This window comes from Oncorhynchus mykiss, chromosome 32 (genome assembly GCF_013265735.2).
Source record: "Oncorhynchus mykiss isolate Arlee chromosome 32, USDA_OmykA_1.1, whole genome shotgun sequence".
NCBI lineage: Eukaryota > Metazoa > Chordata > Actinopteri > Salmoniformes > Salmonidae > Oncorhynchus > Oncorhynchus mykiss.
In genome coordinates this window covers 34,148,410-34,165,397 of record NC_050572.1, presented here as the reverse complement: position 1 = coordinate 34,165,397, position 16,988 = coordinate 34,148,410, and the positions used below count along the sequence as shown (strand labels likewise).

Genomic DNA, 16,988 nt, shown 5'->3' with positions numbered 1-16,988 from the left:
AATCGGTGCCAATCCTGCGAAAATAAGCCTTCTGCTTCTCTTTCTCGCTCTCCCCCTGCTCTCCTTTTTTACCACACCAACCCTCTCCTCCATCTCTGAATCTCCTCTGTTCTTCAGCCAAAAGGAGGGATTTAATTATTTATCTATTTTTCTCCCCATCGCCCCAACCCCTTCCCTTCTCCCTCCCTTCTATCTTGCTCTCTCTGGGTATTTGTGCTGAGTGCTGCAATCTACAGTAGGTTCGGTGTGGACATGGGTGTCCTCATAAGGCAAGCTGCTGGGGGGGGGGGGAGGGGTTATATAACTTACGGCTGCATTCACATTCATCCCGATAAGGGGGCTGATTGATGATGGGCTGAAAGGGGATAGGGATTTATGCATATTGTGGCACCATTAAATTACAAGCATTTACCTGAACAACATGTGGTTAAATACATTCATAGTGACTGAAAACATAGGGGCTGAAAACATAGGGGCTGAAAACATAGGGGCTGAAAGGAATGTATGATATATTTGTCCACCACATAAATGTCTGTGGAAAACACACAGCGACGTTCATACGTTTATAGACAGCAATGGTCAGCTGCTGCAACATTTCAGTCTTTTTGTGAAAACAGAAGATTACGTAGCTGTGCAGTTCTGGAGGGATCCTTGTTATTTTGTTGATCCAAATAAACGACTATTAGGGGCTAATTACTATTAAGAAGGAAAATGATAATGACATCCTATGGGTACACCATCGGGCAGGGATGGGCAACTTTGATGGTGGTGGAGGCCACACAAAAATCTGAGCTCATCTTGAGGGGCTGCAGTGGCTCGCGGGTCTGCGTACCCACATCCGTACCCACATCCATACCCACACATGCAGACAGAGCCCAGCCCTGCATATTTTTCTCTCTGCCCCATGGCAAAATGAGTAGAATTTCATGAAATGAGTTATAAAATTGCAAAACCTTCTTAACTGTGTATTTCTGGATAAAGCTTGTCAAGGTGGGCTAGGCGCTGATAGTCCGATCTTGACCAATGGCAGTGGCGGATTCCCTGTGTCTCTTGGAGTCGTGAGCCAGGTGACTAGGAACGATATTGTCATTTGGCTTGAGTCACTCACCACCGATTCCACAACTCTCAGTCCTGATAGCGGAATAGTGTCTTGAGTGAGCAATGTTTTTTTTAGCATCATGGACTCCATCAAACCTTCTGGCACACGACATTGTAAAATCAATTCAATTCCTACTGTTGGATGTCTTGCAACTTTACATGTTGGAATGCTCTCATAAATCATGACGGGTTTATAGCCATCGTAATGTCCCTCTCTGCACACTTGCTTTGCACTTTCATTATTCATTTCCTTACTGTATGCGCAAATGTAATGGTAAAAATAGATCTCTTCCCCCCCTCTCGCTCTTTCTTTCTCTCCTTCCCTTCGCTCTCTCTTTCACAGGATGTCAATTGTGAGCATCATTGCGAGGGAGATCCTGGACTCCCGAGGAAACCCCACTGTGGAGGTGGACCTGTGCACAGAGAAAGGTGATCTCTCTTATGCCTGTTTGCAAAGCTGAGCATCACACCACACAAAGAGAGCTAAGACTAGCCAAAAGCTATGATAAATTCTATAGAGGACCTCCCTCGCCTCTCTCTCTCTCTCTCAGGACTTTTCAGGGCTGCAGTGCCCAGTGGAGCGTCCACAGGTATCTATGAGGCTCTAGAGCTGAGGGATGGAGACAAGAGCCGCTACAAGGGCAAAGGTTTGTTTGTGTTCTTGCGCTCGCGAGTCCACGTATATCTAATGCTGGAGTAAACAGATTGATGTTTGTCCCTCCTTCACCATCTTCTTTCCTATCTGCCTTCTTTCTCTGCTCTAGGTGTGCTCAAGGCAGTGGGCCACATCAATGACACTCTGGCTCCTGCCCTCATAGCAACGGTGAGTTGGGGACTGTGTTTTGCCAGCTAGGTGACAGTGCTCATGTTTTAGTGTGAGTACATATTGATCTGCAGATAACCATCACCTCCAGATGGACTTTCAGGAAGCTGAGTGGATGTGATTGACCTATCCAGACAGGCGTAGATAAACGAATGTGTGAAGATGGACCAAGGACAGTGGAAGGAAAAAAAGGAAATGTGTTTTATGGTCACAAACACCAGATAGGTGCAGTGAAGTGGGGATGTGTTGGTATGAGTGATTTAAGACAGCTGCGCCACAGACAGAGAGAGAGATTTATGCCGAGGCAGATTTGAGGGGTCAATAAATCTTAGGATGCAGTCAGCCAGTAAAAAACGCATTGATGCAACGTACGAAAATCACTGCCATTGTGCTGCACTTATAGAATGTAGGTATAGGATGCATGTAGAAATGAGACGAACATCTTACAACTTAATGATGTTGTACTCTGACTCTTTACAAGCAAATCTGTTATACCTGTGATATGTGCAACAGGTAATACTTTTGAGGGTTTGGCTCCTTGCTCAAAGGTGGCTGCAAATATGAGATATTTTTTTGTGTGCAGTCGCCATATGTTGCGGGTTATCCGTCCATTTGTTGAAGAAGAGAATTGGTCCTCGATGACATATCAATTCAAATAACATTTTAATATGCTTATAAATATATGTCCCATAGGGTATCAGTGTTGTGGAGCAGGAACAACTGGACAACACGATGATTGAAATGGACGGCACAGAGAACAAGTGTGAGTATCCAGGTTCCTACCAGAGAAACAGATCAAATGTGTCAAGCTGTATCCCCTGATCAATTCAGGTCCACCATTAACTGAAAGAATGGGCTTTTGTCTGAACCTAGATTTTGGTAGCCCTTTTGGAATTGATCACATTTCCTTCATCGTCGACAGCTCAGTTTGGTGCTAATGCTATCCTGGGAGTCTCCCTGGCCATTTGCAAGGCTGGTGCAGCGGAGAAAGAGGTCCCCCTGTACCGTCACATCGCTGACCTGGCGGGAAACACCGAGCTGGTGCTGCCAGTTCCAGTGAGAGACACTACTTATATAACTGTCATATCAGAGGAGGAGGTGGTGTAGCATAATAACAATAATTAACACTGAAATATAATGGTATGTATGATAAAAGTAACATGTACGGTATATGAAAAAAATATGGGAAATGTACTGCACCATACCTGCTGAACATGGGTGTTGGCCGAACGGCTAATTCCCTTCTGTCTCCTCTCATCTCCTTTCCAGGCGTTCAACGTGATCAACGGCGGCTCCCACGCGGGCAACAAGCTAGCCATGCAGGAGTTCATGGTACTTCCTGTCGGGGCGGAGTCTTTCAGGGATGCGCTACGAGTGGGCTCGGAGCTGTACCACACGCTCAGGGGGGTGATCCAGGAGAAGTACGGCCAGGATGCTACCAACGTGGGTGACGAAGGGGGGTTTGCCCCCAATATCCTGGAGAACAGTGAGGGTAAGTGTAGCAGAGTTGATTTAGAGAATCACAGTCCTGCGAGGGGCAGACCTGCCTGAGACCGATAAGCCCAATTGTCACCCTCGGACTACAGCGACTTTAATGATAAACTCAGCAAAAAAACAAACGTCCTCTCACTGTCAACTGCGTTTATTTTCAGCAAACGTAACATGTGTAAATATTTGTATAAACATAACAAGATTCAACAACTGAGACATAAACGGAACAAGTTCCACAGACATGTGACTAACAGAAATTGAATAATGTGTCTCTGAACAAAGGGGGGGGTCAAAATCAAAAGTAACAGTCAGTATCTGGTGTGGCCACCAGCTGCATTAAGTACTGCAGTGCATCTCCTCCTCATGGACTGCACCAGATTTTCCAGTTCTTGCTGTGAGATGTTACCCCACTCTTCCACCAAGGCACCGCATTTCTGGTGGGAATGGCCCTAGCTTTCACCCTCCGATCTAACAGGTCCCAGACGTGCTCAATGGGATTGAGATCCATGCTCTTCGCTGGCCATGGCAGAACACTGGCATTCCTGTCTTGCAGGAAATCACTCACAGAACGAGCAGTATGGCTGGTGGCATTGTCATGCTGAAGGGTCATGTCAGGATGAGCCTGAAGGGAGGGTACCACATGAGGGAGGAGGATGTCTTCCTTGTAACGCACAGCATTGAGATTGCCTGCAATGACAACAAGCTCAGTCCGATGATGCTGTGGCACACCGCCCCAGACCATGACAGACCCTCCACCTCCAAATCGATCCTGCTCCAGAGTACATGCCTCGGAGTAACTTTCATTCCTTCGACGATAAACCCGACTCCGACTATCACCCCTGGTGAGACAAAACCGCGACTCGTCAGTGAAGAGCACTTTTTGCCAGTCCTATCTGGTCCAGCGACGGTGGGTTTGTGCCCATAGGCAACATTGTTGCCGGTGATGTCTGGTGAGGACCTGTCTTACAACAGGCCTACAAGCCCTCAGTCCAGCCTCTCTCAGCCTATTGTGGACAGTCTGAGCACTGATGGAGGGATTGTGCGTTCCTGGTGTAACTTGGGCAGTTGTTGTTGCCATCCTGTATCTGTCCTGCAGGTGTGATGTTCGGATGTACCGATCCTGTGCAGATGTTGTTACATGTGGTCTGCCACTGCGAGGACGATCAGCTGTCCGTCCTGTCTCCTGTAGCGCTGTCTTAGGCGTCTCACAGTACGGACATTGGAATTTATTGCCCTGGCCACATCTGCAGTCCTCATGCCTCCTTGAGGCATGCCTTAAGCATGTTCACGCAGATGAGCAGGGACCCTGGTCATCTTTATTTTGGTGTAGAAAGGCCACTTCAGTGTCTTTAGTTTTCATAACTGTGACCTTAATTGCCTACCGTCTGTAAGCTGTTAGTGTCTTAACGACCGTTCCACAGGTGCATGTTCATTAATTGTTTATGGTTCATTGAACAAGCACGGGAAACAGTGTTTAAACCCTTTACAATGAAGGTCTGAAGTTATTTGGATCTTTACGAATTATCTTTGAAAGACATGGTCCTGAAATGGGTCCGTTTCTTTTTTTTGCTGAGTTTATAATGGTTAAGCCGTTAGATTCCCGAGCGAGACATCCGCGGTACAAATCTGTTTTAAAAACATTTTGCTATGTGCTCCACTGAACACGACTCTGGTAACCCTTTGACCAGAGTTCAAATTATACATTCTCTTGGGTGCTGTTTGAAAATAGTGGACTGTGCCAATGTTAATATACTGTATGTGCATTTACACCACTAGACAAAATCTTCTCACCCACAAACTACTCTACGCTACAGAAATGAAATCCTAAGGTGGTAATGAGTTTGCAACCTGCCTCTGTGACCGTGTCTGCTCATCTGTATGTTTGTCACGACGTGTTCTCATATTTCCCAACAAGCCAAGGCAATGTGTATCAGATGATCTTTGGACTGACACTGTGTGTGTGTGTGTGTGTGTGAGCGCTTAAGCTTGTACTTGAGCTTGCATTGGTGTATGTGTGCGATAACACTGGGCCTTGGGCTAAGAATGATGCCGCTATCCCACTATTGAATAAGTAGCTAGGTGTGACAGGAAGTCAGAACCCTGGCAAGATCAAAAAATACGTGTGAAAAGCCTAAAGGAGTGTCAGCTGTAGCCTCTTAGAATATATTTTGGTCTGTAGTATCTCTCAAGCATCTAGAACAGAATCGTGTGTGTAGTCTTGCAACCTTTCTGCCTCACTCTCAACCCCACCCCAGCGTGGATACTTGACTATTTCTGCATTCAGCAGCATCATCTCAGCAGCATCATCTCACCAATCAAACGACAAGACAAGTTGGCTAAAGCAGAAACGGAGTGGTTCAGATTAGAGGTCGACCTGATTTTTCAACGCCGATACACATTATTGAAGGACAAAAAAAGCCGATACCGATTATTGGAGGACAAAAACAGCAGATGCAATTTTTAAAATGTATTTGTAAAGATGACAATTACAACAATACTGAATGAACAATTATTTTAACTTAATATAATACATCAATAAAATCAATTTAGCCTCAAATAAATAATGAAATGTTAAATTTGGTTTAAATAATGCAAAAACAAAGTGTTGGAGAAGAAAGTAAAAGTACAATATGTGCCATGTAAGAAAGTTAATGTTTAAGTTCCTTGCTCAAAACATGAGAAAATATGAAAGCTGGTGGTTCCTTTTAACATGAGTCTTCAATATTCCTAGGTAAGAAGTTTTAGGTTGTAGTTATTATAGGAATTATAGGACTATTTCTCTCTATACCATTTGTATTTCATATACCTTTGACTATTGGATGTTCTATATAGGCACTTTAGTATTGCCAGTGTAACAGTATAGCTTCCGTACCTCTCCTCGCTCCTACCTGGGCTCGAACCAGGAACACAACGACAACAGCCACCCTCGAAGCAGCGTTACCCATGCAGAGCAAGGGGAACAACTACTTCAGGTCCTAAACGATATCTTAACCGCCATCGATAAGAAACATTACTGTGCAGCCGTATTCATTGATCTGGCCAAGGCTTTCGACTCTGTCAATCACCACATCCTCATCGGCAGACTCAACAGCCTTGGTTTCTCAAATGATTGCCTCGCCTGGTTCACCAACTACTTCTCTGATAGAGTTCAGTGTGTCAAATCGGAGGGTCTGTTGTCCGGACCTCTGGCAGTCTCTATGGGGGTGCCACAGGGTTCAATTCTTGGACCGACTCTCTTCTCTGTATACATCAATGAGGTCGCTCTTGCTGCTGGTGAGTCTCTGATCCACCTCTACGCAGACGACACCATTCTGTATACTTCCGGCCCTTCTTTGGACACTGTGTTAACAACCCTCCAGGCAAGCTTCAATGCCATACAACTCTCCTTCCGTGGCCTCCAATTGCTCTTAAATACAAGTAAAACTAAATGCATGCTCTTCAACCGATCGCTACCTGCACCTACCCGCCTGTCCATCATCACTACTCTGGACGGCTCTGACTTAGAATACGTGGACAACTACAAATACTTAGGTGTCTGGTTAGACTGTAAACTCTCCTTCCAGACCCATATCAAACATCTCCAATCCAAAGTTAAATCTAGAATTGGCTTCCTATTTCGCAACAAAGCATCCTTCACTCATGCTGCCAAACATACCCTTGTAAAACTGACCATCCTACCAATCCTCGACTTTGGCGATGTCATTTACAAAATAGCCTCCAATACCCTACTCAACAAATTGGATGCAGTCTATCACAGTGCAATCCGTTTTGTCACCAAAGCCCCATATACTACCCACCATTGCGACCTGTACGCTCTCGTTGGCTGGCCCTCGCTTCATACTCGTCGCCAAACCCACTGGCTTCATGTCATCTACAAGACCCTGCTAGGTAAAGTCCCCCCTTATCTCAGCTCGCTGGTCACCATAGCATCTCCCACCTGTAGCACACGCTCCAGCAGGTATATCTCTCTAGTCACCCCCAAAACCAATTCTTTCTTTGGCCGCCTCTCTTTCCAGTTCTCTGCTGCCAATGACTGGAACGAACTACAAAAATCTCTGAAACTGGAAACACTTATCTCCCTCACTAGCTTTAAGCACCAACTGTCAGAGCAGCTCACAGATTACTGCACCTGTACATAGCCCACCTATAATTTAGCCCTATCAACTACCTCTTTCCCAACTGTATTTAATTAATTTATTTATTTTGCTCCTTTGCACCCCATTATTTTTATTTCTACTTTGCACTTTCTTCCATTGCAAAACTACCATTCCAGTGTTTTACTTGCTATATTGTATTTACCTTGCCACCAAGGCCTTTTTTGCCTTTACCTCCCTTCTCACCTCATTTGCTCACATTGTATATAGACTTGTTTATACTTTATTATTGACTGTATGTTTGTTTTACTCCATGTGTAACTCTGTGTTGTTGTATCTGTCGAACTGCTTTGCTTTATCTTGGCCAGGTCGCAATTGTAAATGAGAACTTGTTCTCAACTTGCCTACCTGGCTAAAGGTAAAATAAATAAAAAAATAAATAAAAGTCTCAGAGCGAGTGACATTTGAAACGCTATTAGCGTGCACCCCGCTAACTAGCTAGGCATTTCACATCACATCGATACACCAGCCTAATCTCGGGAGTTGATAGGCTTGAAGTCATAAACAGCAGAGCTGCTGGCAAAACGCACGAAAGTGCTGTTTGAATGAATGCTTATGAGCCTGCTGGTGCCTACCATCGCTCAGTCAGACTGCTCTATCAAATCATAGACTTAATTATAACATAATAAAACACAGAAATGCGAGCCTTAGGTCATTAATATGTTAGAATCCAGAAACTATCATCTCGAAAAAAACAAGACGTTTATTCTTTCAGTGAAATACGGGACCATTCCGTATTTTATCTAACGGGTGGCATCCATCAGTCTAAATATTCCTGTTAGATTGCACAATCTTCAATGTTATGTCATAATTACGTAAAATTCTGGCAAATTAGTTCGCAATGAGCCAGGCGGCCCAAACTGTTGCATATACCCTGACTCTGCGTGCAATGAACGCAAGAGAAGTGACACAATTTCACCTGGTTAATATTGCCTGCTAACCTGGATTTATTTTAGCTAAATATGCAGGTTTAAAAATATATGCTTCTGTGTATTGATTTTAAGAAAGGCATTGGTGTTTATGGTTAGGTACACGTTGGAGCGACGACAGTCCTTTTTCGCGAATGTGCACTGCATCGAATATATGCAACGCAGGACACGCTAGATAAACTAGTAATATCATCAACCATGTGTAGTTATAACTAGTGATTATGATTGATTAAGTTTAATGCTAGCTAGCAACTTACCTTGACTTCTTACTGCATTCGCGTAACAGGCGGGCTCCTCGTGAGGCAGGTGGTTAGAGCGTTGGACTAGTTAACCGTAAGGTTGCAAGATTGAATCCCTGAGCTGACAAGGTAAAAATCTGTCATTCTGCCCCTGAACAAGGCAGTTAACCCACCGTAATTGAAAATAAGAATGTGTTCTTAACTGACTAGTTAAATAAAGATTAAATAAAGTTGTAAAAAATAAAATAAATCTGCAAAATCGGCGTCCAAAATGACCGATTTCCGATTGTTATGAAAACTTGAAATCGGCCATTCCGATTAATCGGTCGACCTCTAGTTCAGATGCTAGGTAGAGTCTACCCTTACACCCTTCCTCTCTCATTCTTTCTTTCCTTCACTCCTTCTTCTTTCTGTCTCTCCCTTCAGCGTTGGAGCTGATAAAGACAGCCATCGAGAAAGCGGGCTTCACGGATAAGGTGGTGATTGGGATGGATGTGGCGGCGTCCGAGTTTTACCGCGAGGGGAAGTACGACCTGGACTTCAAGTCTCCTCCGGACGCTAACAGACACATCAGCGGAGAGGAGCTGTCAGACATCTACCAAAGCTTCGTTAACGACTACCCAGGTAGGCAGACGGTTATCTGACACCTACAAGATTGTTAATTCAATCGAACATGAATTTTATTTATTTATTTTATTTGATAGTTAAACAAAAAAACACACACAGTGCATTCTTTTTTTTAAACTAGACAGAGATAACACAATACCTTTGTCCCCTTTGTAGTGGTGTCCATCGAGGACCCGTTTGACCAGGACGACTGGGCCGCCTGGTCCCGCCTAACCGCTTCCGTGGGCATCCAGGTTGTCGGGGACGACCTGACGGTGACCAATCCCAAGAGGATAGAGAAGGCTGCCGAGGAGCGGGCCTGCAACTGCCTGCTGCTCAAAGTCAACCAGATTGGCTCTGTCACTGAAGCCATCCAGGCGTAAGTGACCCCATGTCACATGACCACACGTCACATGACCAGTCAATCAATCACGTTGATATACTTGTATATAGATGTCAATCTCTGTCACTTGGCCGGGCTAGGTTGTCCTTGAAAAAGAGATGAATTACCTAGTAATATATAGAAGGAACACTGATGCTCTATAACAAGGTTATATAGCTCTAATGACGTAGGTCCGTGGTTCCTCACTCTGGTCATTGAGTAACCCCAACAGTAGCATTTTTATTGTAGCCCAGGACAAGCAGCTGATTCCACTTGTCAACTAATTATCAGGCCCTTTAATGAGTTGAATCAGGTATGTTTGTTCAGGGCTACAACAAAAATGCGTGCTGTTAAGGGTACTGGAGGACAAGAGTTTGAGACCGCTGAGGTAGGTAATTCTGATAAAATGTCAAGGTCTTGGTCGGATCTGATATGATTGTCACGGGTCTTGGTTATGTGTAATTTTAACTGACTTGTCCGGAAGGACCCATACAGATCCGAACGCGACTGCTGCAGTAGTGAGAAAGAGAAATGTTGTAATTTATGCTGCTGCTCTTGTTGGCCAATCATGAGTCGTCAAAGCGGCAATAGTCTACAGTCATATAGAGCCTGGCTCTTTCTGTAGCAAAAGTTAGACATCTAATTATTGGAAGATGGACGGAATGAAAAGTTAAAGGAGATGGATAGACTACAATGACCAAGAGCCAACAGATAGGCTACTACTTAATATTCTGAATATAGACTTGTTGTTATTTGTAACTGTAGGATTATAAAGTGAATGCAATGCAGCTAACGTTAGCTAGCTTAATTAGCCTCTCCCGGTTTGAAGCAGTCAAGACAGGTGCAACGTCATCCTATTTGATGATAAATAACCTAGATTTGGCAGCTATTAGTCTACTATAGCGCGAGTCGGCTTGGTTGCTGTCTCTCGTCTCTCGCTCCCTCCTCCCGGTGTCACTCGCTCAGGGTACGGCCCCTCCCAGCTCCGGTTAATGAAGTAGCTTAAAAAATGACTTTACTGCTGCTTCCCTCACTTCGATCGGACCGGGATCTGACTAAGGTCTATACGTAACAGGTATAGTTGTCATCGGTTCGGGACGGGTCTCTATATTTACAATTGTTATTTTGGGCCCGGGTGGGAAAGCCCCAGGTCCATTTAGGAACGGATCCAAAATACCTCTAGTAGGTAGGGTTCAAGTAAAGTGTGATGTCATTCATACACATTTATGTAGCGTCAATCATCACGTCTGTCTCTTGGCCAGGTTGGAAGTCCTTGAGCAAGAGATGTCAATGGTGGTTACATGCTCAAATAAAAGATCATTCAATTAAGAAAATAATGAGCTTATTTACATTCACATGATCATCAATCAGTCATATTTATATAGCCAATACTTCCATCTATATACCTGTCAAATGTCACAACACTCATAGCCATCAATCATTGACATTTTACAGCTATCCATCATCCATAACTGTTGTCATCAATCTTGACCATAAGTACAGCCAACGGTCATTGAAAGTTGTTCAATTAAAATGTATTAATATAGCCGTTAATCACTTAGAATCCTACATTCATTTAACTATCCTTTTGGTACCCTCTCTGATAGTCTATCGCCCACACCCCACCTGTCCTCGTTGTCTCACACTTATTCTACTCTCCATCTCTCTCTATCCCTCTCTCTTTATGTCTCTTGCTTACTCTCGGTTTCTCTATCTCTCTCTCTATATATATCTGCCTGACGCCTTCTCTCTCCCTCTCAGGTGTAAGCTAGCCCAAGCCAATGGCTGGGGAGTGATGGTCAGTCACCGTTCGGGAGAGACAGAGGACACTTTCATCGCTGACCTGGTGGTGGGGCTCTGCACTGGACAGGTACACACTCACTCAGAGAGATGTGGAGCATTCCACACAGACACAGAAGTCCCTGATCATTATACAAATCTGACCACAAAATTGTATTGCTTTCACTAAATTTGTTCTAATTCTCTCTCTCTCTCTCTCTCTCTCTTTCTCTTTCTCTTTCTCTTTCTCTCTCTTTCTCTCTCTTTCTCTCTCAGATTAAGACAGGAGCCCCGTGTAGATCTGAGAGGCTGGCCAAGTACAACCAGCTCATGAGGTCAGTGGTCAAACATGATCGTCTTTAGCTACCCTGACAAATGCTATTCAGTGGCTTATATTGCTTCTTGATGGAATTTGCACCTCAAAACAATAAATCATACACTGTGTGTACAATTCATTAAGAACACCTGCTCTTTCCGTGACAGGCTGACCAGGTGAATGCTATGATCCCTTATTGATGTCACCTGTTAAATCTACAGGTTAAATAAGGATTTGTAAGCCTTGAGACAATTGAGACATGAGATTGTGTATTTGTGCCATTCAGAGGGTGAATGGATAAGACAAAATACACTGAACAAAACTATAAACGCAACATGTAAAGTGTCCCATGTTTCCTAAGCTGAAATAAAAAATCCCAGAAATGTTTTTTACGCACAAAAAGTGTATTTCTCAGAAATGTTGTGCACACATTTTTTTATATCTCTGTTAGTGAACATATCTTCTTTACTAAAATAATCCATCCACCTGATAGGTGTGGCATATCAAGTTGCTGATTAAACAGCATGATCATTACACAGGTGCACCTTGCACTGGGGCCACTTTAAAATGTGCAGTTGTGTCACACAACACAATGCCACAGATTTTTGGAGAGTGTGCATTTGGCATGCTGACTGCAGGAATATCTGCCAGAGTTGTTTCCAGAGAATTGAATGTTCATTTCTGTCTGTAATACAGCCCTTTTGTGGGGAAAAACTCAACTCATTCTGATTGGCTGGGCCTGGCTCCACAGTGGGTGGGGCCTATGCCCTCCCAGCCTACCCATGGCTGCACACCTGCCCAATCATGTGAGATCCATAGATTAGGGCCTAATGAATTTATTTCAATTGACTGATTTCCTTATATGAACTATAACTCAATAAAATCGTTGAGATTGTTGCATGTTGCGTTTATATTTTAGTTCAGTATATTTAAGTGCTTTTGAACGGGGTATGGTAGTAGGTACCAGGCGCACCGGTTTGAGTGTCAAGAACTGCCAAGCTGCCGGGTTTTTCACGCTCAACAGTTTCCTGTGTGCGCATCAAGAATGGTCCACCACCCAATGGACATCCGGGCCAACGACAGGACAGGGGTCGAAAATGGCTCATTGATGAAAGAGGACAAAGAACACTGACACGAATTGTGCAGCATAACAGACGGGCTACAGTTTGTCAACTGACAGTCCAGTACAACGTTGGTGCCCAAAGGCCCATAAAATAATGTACAACTCGTCGTACCTTGACACGAATGGGGTATGGCAGCCAACGATGTACAGAGTTCAACTTCTTTCCTCAAAAAACAAGAAAACTGTGGTTGCAGTTTGCTAAGGAACGAAAACACTGGACACTGGGGAATTGGAAAAACATTGCTTGGTCTGATGAATCTCGGTTCCTGCTGGCAGGACTAGGGTACGGCGAAAACCACATAAGTACATGCATCCATCATGCCACGTGTCAACATTGCATGCTGGTGGTGGTGGTGTGGAGCGTTTTCATCCGTGATAAAAGTGGAGCAACGTTTGAATGCAGCAGGATATCTGAACATCATTGCCAATCAGGTGCCTCCCTTCATGGTGTATCCATCTGCAAATATTTTTTTTTTTCAGCAGGATAATGCCCCATGCCACAAGGCTAAGATTGTCCAGGAATGGTTCCATGAACATGACAGTGAATTCAGCTTACTGCAGTAGCACGCCCAGTCACCAGATCTCAATCCAATTGAGCATCTGTGGGATGAGATGGAACAAGCTATTCGGAGTAGAGATCCACTCCCAGCCAACTTGACACAACTGTGGGAAGCATTGGAGTCCACATGAGCCAGCATCCCTGTGGAATGCCTTCGACACCTTGTAGAGTCCATGCCCCAGTGAATTGAGGCTGTTCTGAGGGCGCAGCGCAATATTAGGAAGGTGTTCCTAATGTTTTATACACTCCAGTGTATTTCCATAATAAACACGGCATCTCAAAGGAGTAATAATACGCTTCTATTATTGCATGTAAGCATATACTAACATATACTGTGTAGAGACCAACAAGCTACTGTTACAGGTCAACAATCCCTCAAAGTAAGAATAGGAGTAGGACCACGTTGCCCCAAGACACTGATCGAACGTTTGTTTTACTTTCCACCTTGAATGGTTTACGGTCAGGTTAGTAGCATTCAGTTACTGTAAACTGAACCTAGACCTGTACCTACATATAAGGCCAGCTTCCACCTTGAGTGTGACTGAGCGCAGCCCAGGAGCGTATTCATACACATCCCGCTCTAAAACAGCGTCGCTGAGCTAATTGCTGTGACACTCATGCTAACACGCCAATGTCACCCCATGAGAGCCAGTCAGAGCGCAGACAGCACCTGGGATCCGCTCAGGGTAATCCCATTGGGCTCTTAGCAGGGCAGGGAGGGCCTCTTACCCAACCATAGCAGCATTAACCGATAACAGCCACTATAACACCCTGATCACTGGGTTAATGGTCCAGGTAGAAGTTGCACAGTTCTAGAATCCGATTGCATGACTCCTAATAATGATCACTGGGTTAATAGTTGCAAGTGGAGGTGTACAGTGCATTCAGACCCCTTGACTTTTCCCACGTTGTTATGCTACAGCCTTATTCTAAAATGTTATTCAATTGTTTTTTCCCCCTCATCAATCTACACACAATACCCCATAATGACAAAGCAAAAACTGGTTTTGAGAAATGTTTGCAAATATTACTGAAATATCACATTTGCATAAGTATTCAGACCCTTTACTCAGTACTTTGGTGAAGCACCTTTGGCAGCGATTACAGCCTTGAGTCTTTTAGGAGATGACGCTACAAGCTTGGAACACCTGTATTTGGGGAGTTTCTCCCATTCCTCTCTGCAGATCCTCAAGCTCTGTCAGGTTGGATGGGGAGCGTCGCTGCACAGCTATTTTCAGGTCTCTCCAGAGATGTTCGATCGGGTTCAAGTCTGGGCTCTGGCTGAACCACTCAAGGACATTCAGAGACTTGTCCCAAAGCCGCTCATGCGTTGTCTTGGCTGTGTGTTTAGGGTCGTTGTCCTGTTGGAAGGTGAACTTTTGCCCAAGTCTGAGGTCCTGAGCACTCTGCAGCAGGTTTTCATCAAGGATCTTTCTGTACGTTGCTCCGTTCAGCTTTCCCTCAATCCTGACTAATCACCCAGTCCCTCCCGCTGAAAAACATCCCCACAGCATGATGCTGGCACCACCATGCTTCACCATAGGGATGGTGCCAGGTTTCCTCCAGACGTGGCGCTTGGCATTTAGGCCAAAGAGTTTAATCTTGGTTTCATCAGACCAGATGATTTAGTTTCTCGTGATCTGAGAGTCCTTTAGGTCCTTTTGGCAAACTCAAGTGGGCTGCCAAGTGCCTTTTACTGAGGAGTGGCTTCCGTCTGGCCACTCTACCAAAAAGGCCTGATTGGTGGAGTGCTGCAGAGATGGTTGTCCTTCTGGAAGGTTCTCCCTGACCAAGGCCCTTCTCCCCCAATTGCTCAGTTTGGCCAGGCGGCCAGCTCTAGGAAGAGTCTTGGTGGTTCCAAACTTCTTCCATTTAAGAATGATGGAGGCCACTGTGTTCTTGGTGACCTTCAATGCTGCAGACATTTATTTGGTATCGTGCCTCGAGACAATCCTGTATCGAAGCTCCATAGACAATTCTTTCTACCCCATTTCTTGGTTTTTGCTCTGACATGCACTGTGGGACCTTATATAGACAGGTGTGTGCCTATTCAAATCATGTCCATACAATTGAATTTACCACAGGTGGACTCCAAGTTAAGATAAGAATACCTCAAGGATGATCAATGGAAACAGGATGCACCTGAGCTCCATTTTGAGTCTCATAGCAAAGGTTCTGTAAATAAGGTATTTCTGTCTTTTATTTTTAATAAATGTAAACATTTCTAGACACCTCTTTTTCGCTTTGTCATTATGGGATATTGTGTGTAGATATATTTTTTTTAATAAGGCTGTAATGTAACAATGTGGAAAAAGTCAAGGGGTCTGAATACTTTCCAAATGCACTGTATGTAACCCCAGATCTAGGATCTGATTGCCCAATTACAGCAGCATTAACCAATAATGGCAACTATATTTCCTTGATCACGGGGTCAGCTGCAGGTAGAAGTCGCCCCCTAGCCTAACCACAGATCTAAGTTCAGATTGCCTGGGCTTTTACCTAGAGCATATGGATGTCGGATGCATTTACCTGTTGTATCACTCTTTTCCCGTTCTCTCTTTGTCCATTCTGTTGGTCTCTTTAGGATCGAGGAGGAGTTGGGGGATCAAGCTCGCTTTGCGGGCTATAACTTCAGAAACCCCACTGCCCTGTGAGACCAGACCAGACCAGACCAGACCAGACCAGACCAGACCAGACCAGACCAGACCAGACCAGACCAGACCAGACCAGACCAGACCAGACCAGACCAGACCAGACCAGACCAGACCAGACAGACAGACAGACAGACAGACAGACACATCACCGCCGACTATACTCAGAGCCTCTAAACTACATGCACAGAAGAACTACAGGGTAACATTAAATATGTACAGTTAACTCTGATTTTGAGACACATAGACTGATAGACAAAAATGTAAAGAGACCGACTGACTGACCGACAGACAGACACAAACATGAAAATAGAGACACACAAGTGTAGAAATGAAGCCTGAGGCACACCTAAGCAAGACTGAGATGAGTGTCAAAGAAGGAGAGAAAATGAAATACACACAAATAATTTGTAAAAAAAAAAAAAGAAATACACACCGCTGGATACAACAATAAAAAACACTGACCGATGGCCGACAAGGACAGACTAACTAGGCGGACTGAGGAGAAAAAAAAATAATACATATTGTATTGCACATTTGTATTGTTGTTTGCTTTTTCACCCATGATGACACAAACCTGAACTCTCCCTCCTTCATCCCCCTCTCTTTTTTGGCTCTGCAGTCGTCCCTTGTTCTTGTTGTTGTTTCTTGGTTACCTTCACACTCCCTCTCCTGGTGTTGCTATGATTGCAGAAATGGGCCTGTTCCTCCATGCTTGAAGTCCCAATTTCCCCTTTCCCTACTTTCCATTGATTCCGCTGTCAAAATAATTGCTGTTGAAAGACAAAACTACTGTCATGAAAAAAATACATGTGAAATAAAATTATTGTAATTTACA

At 44.3% G+C, this 16,988-nt stretch overlaps 1 protein-coding gene across 3 annotated transcripts in view; it reads left to right on the top strand.

Annotated features, from left to right (window-relative positions):
* The window catches only part of LOC110488376 (gamma-enolase), a 24,251-nt gene extending 7,263 nt beyond the window's left edge, over window positions 1-16,988 (top strand). For all 3 annotated transcript variants that reach the window (XM_036970731.1, XM_036970732.1, XM_036970733.1), the window contains exons 2-13: window positions 1,442-1,527; window positions 1,650-1,745; window positions 1,863-1,921; window positions 2,615-2,684; window positions 2,844-2,977; window positions 3,191-3,413; window positions 9,161-9,358; window positions 9,518-9,719; window positions 11,484-11,592; window positions 11,778-11,836; window positions 16,084-16,171; window positions 16,275-16,988. In XM_036970731.1, coding sequence (XP_036826626.1) covers window positions 1,442-1,527; window positions 1,650-1,745; window positions 1,863-1,921; window positions 2,615-2,684; window positions 2,844-2,977; window positions 3,191-3,413; window positions 9,161-9,358; window positions 9,518-9,719; window positions 11,484-11,592; window positions 11,778-11,836; window positions 16,084-16,153 — 1,306 coding nt within the window. In that variant the 3' untranslated portion in view covers window positions 16,154-16,171; window positions 16,275-16,988. The remainder of the gene's footprint in view (window positions 1-1,441; window positions 1,528-1,649; window positions 1,746-1,862; window positions 1,922-2,614; window positions 2,685-2,843; window positions 2,978-3,190; window positions 3,414-9,160; window positions 9,359-9,517; window positions 9,720-11,483; window positions 11,593-11,777; window positions 11,837-16,083; window positions 16,172-16,274) is intronic.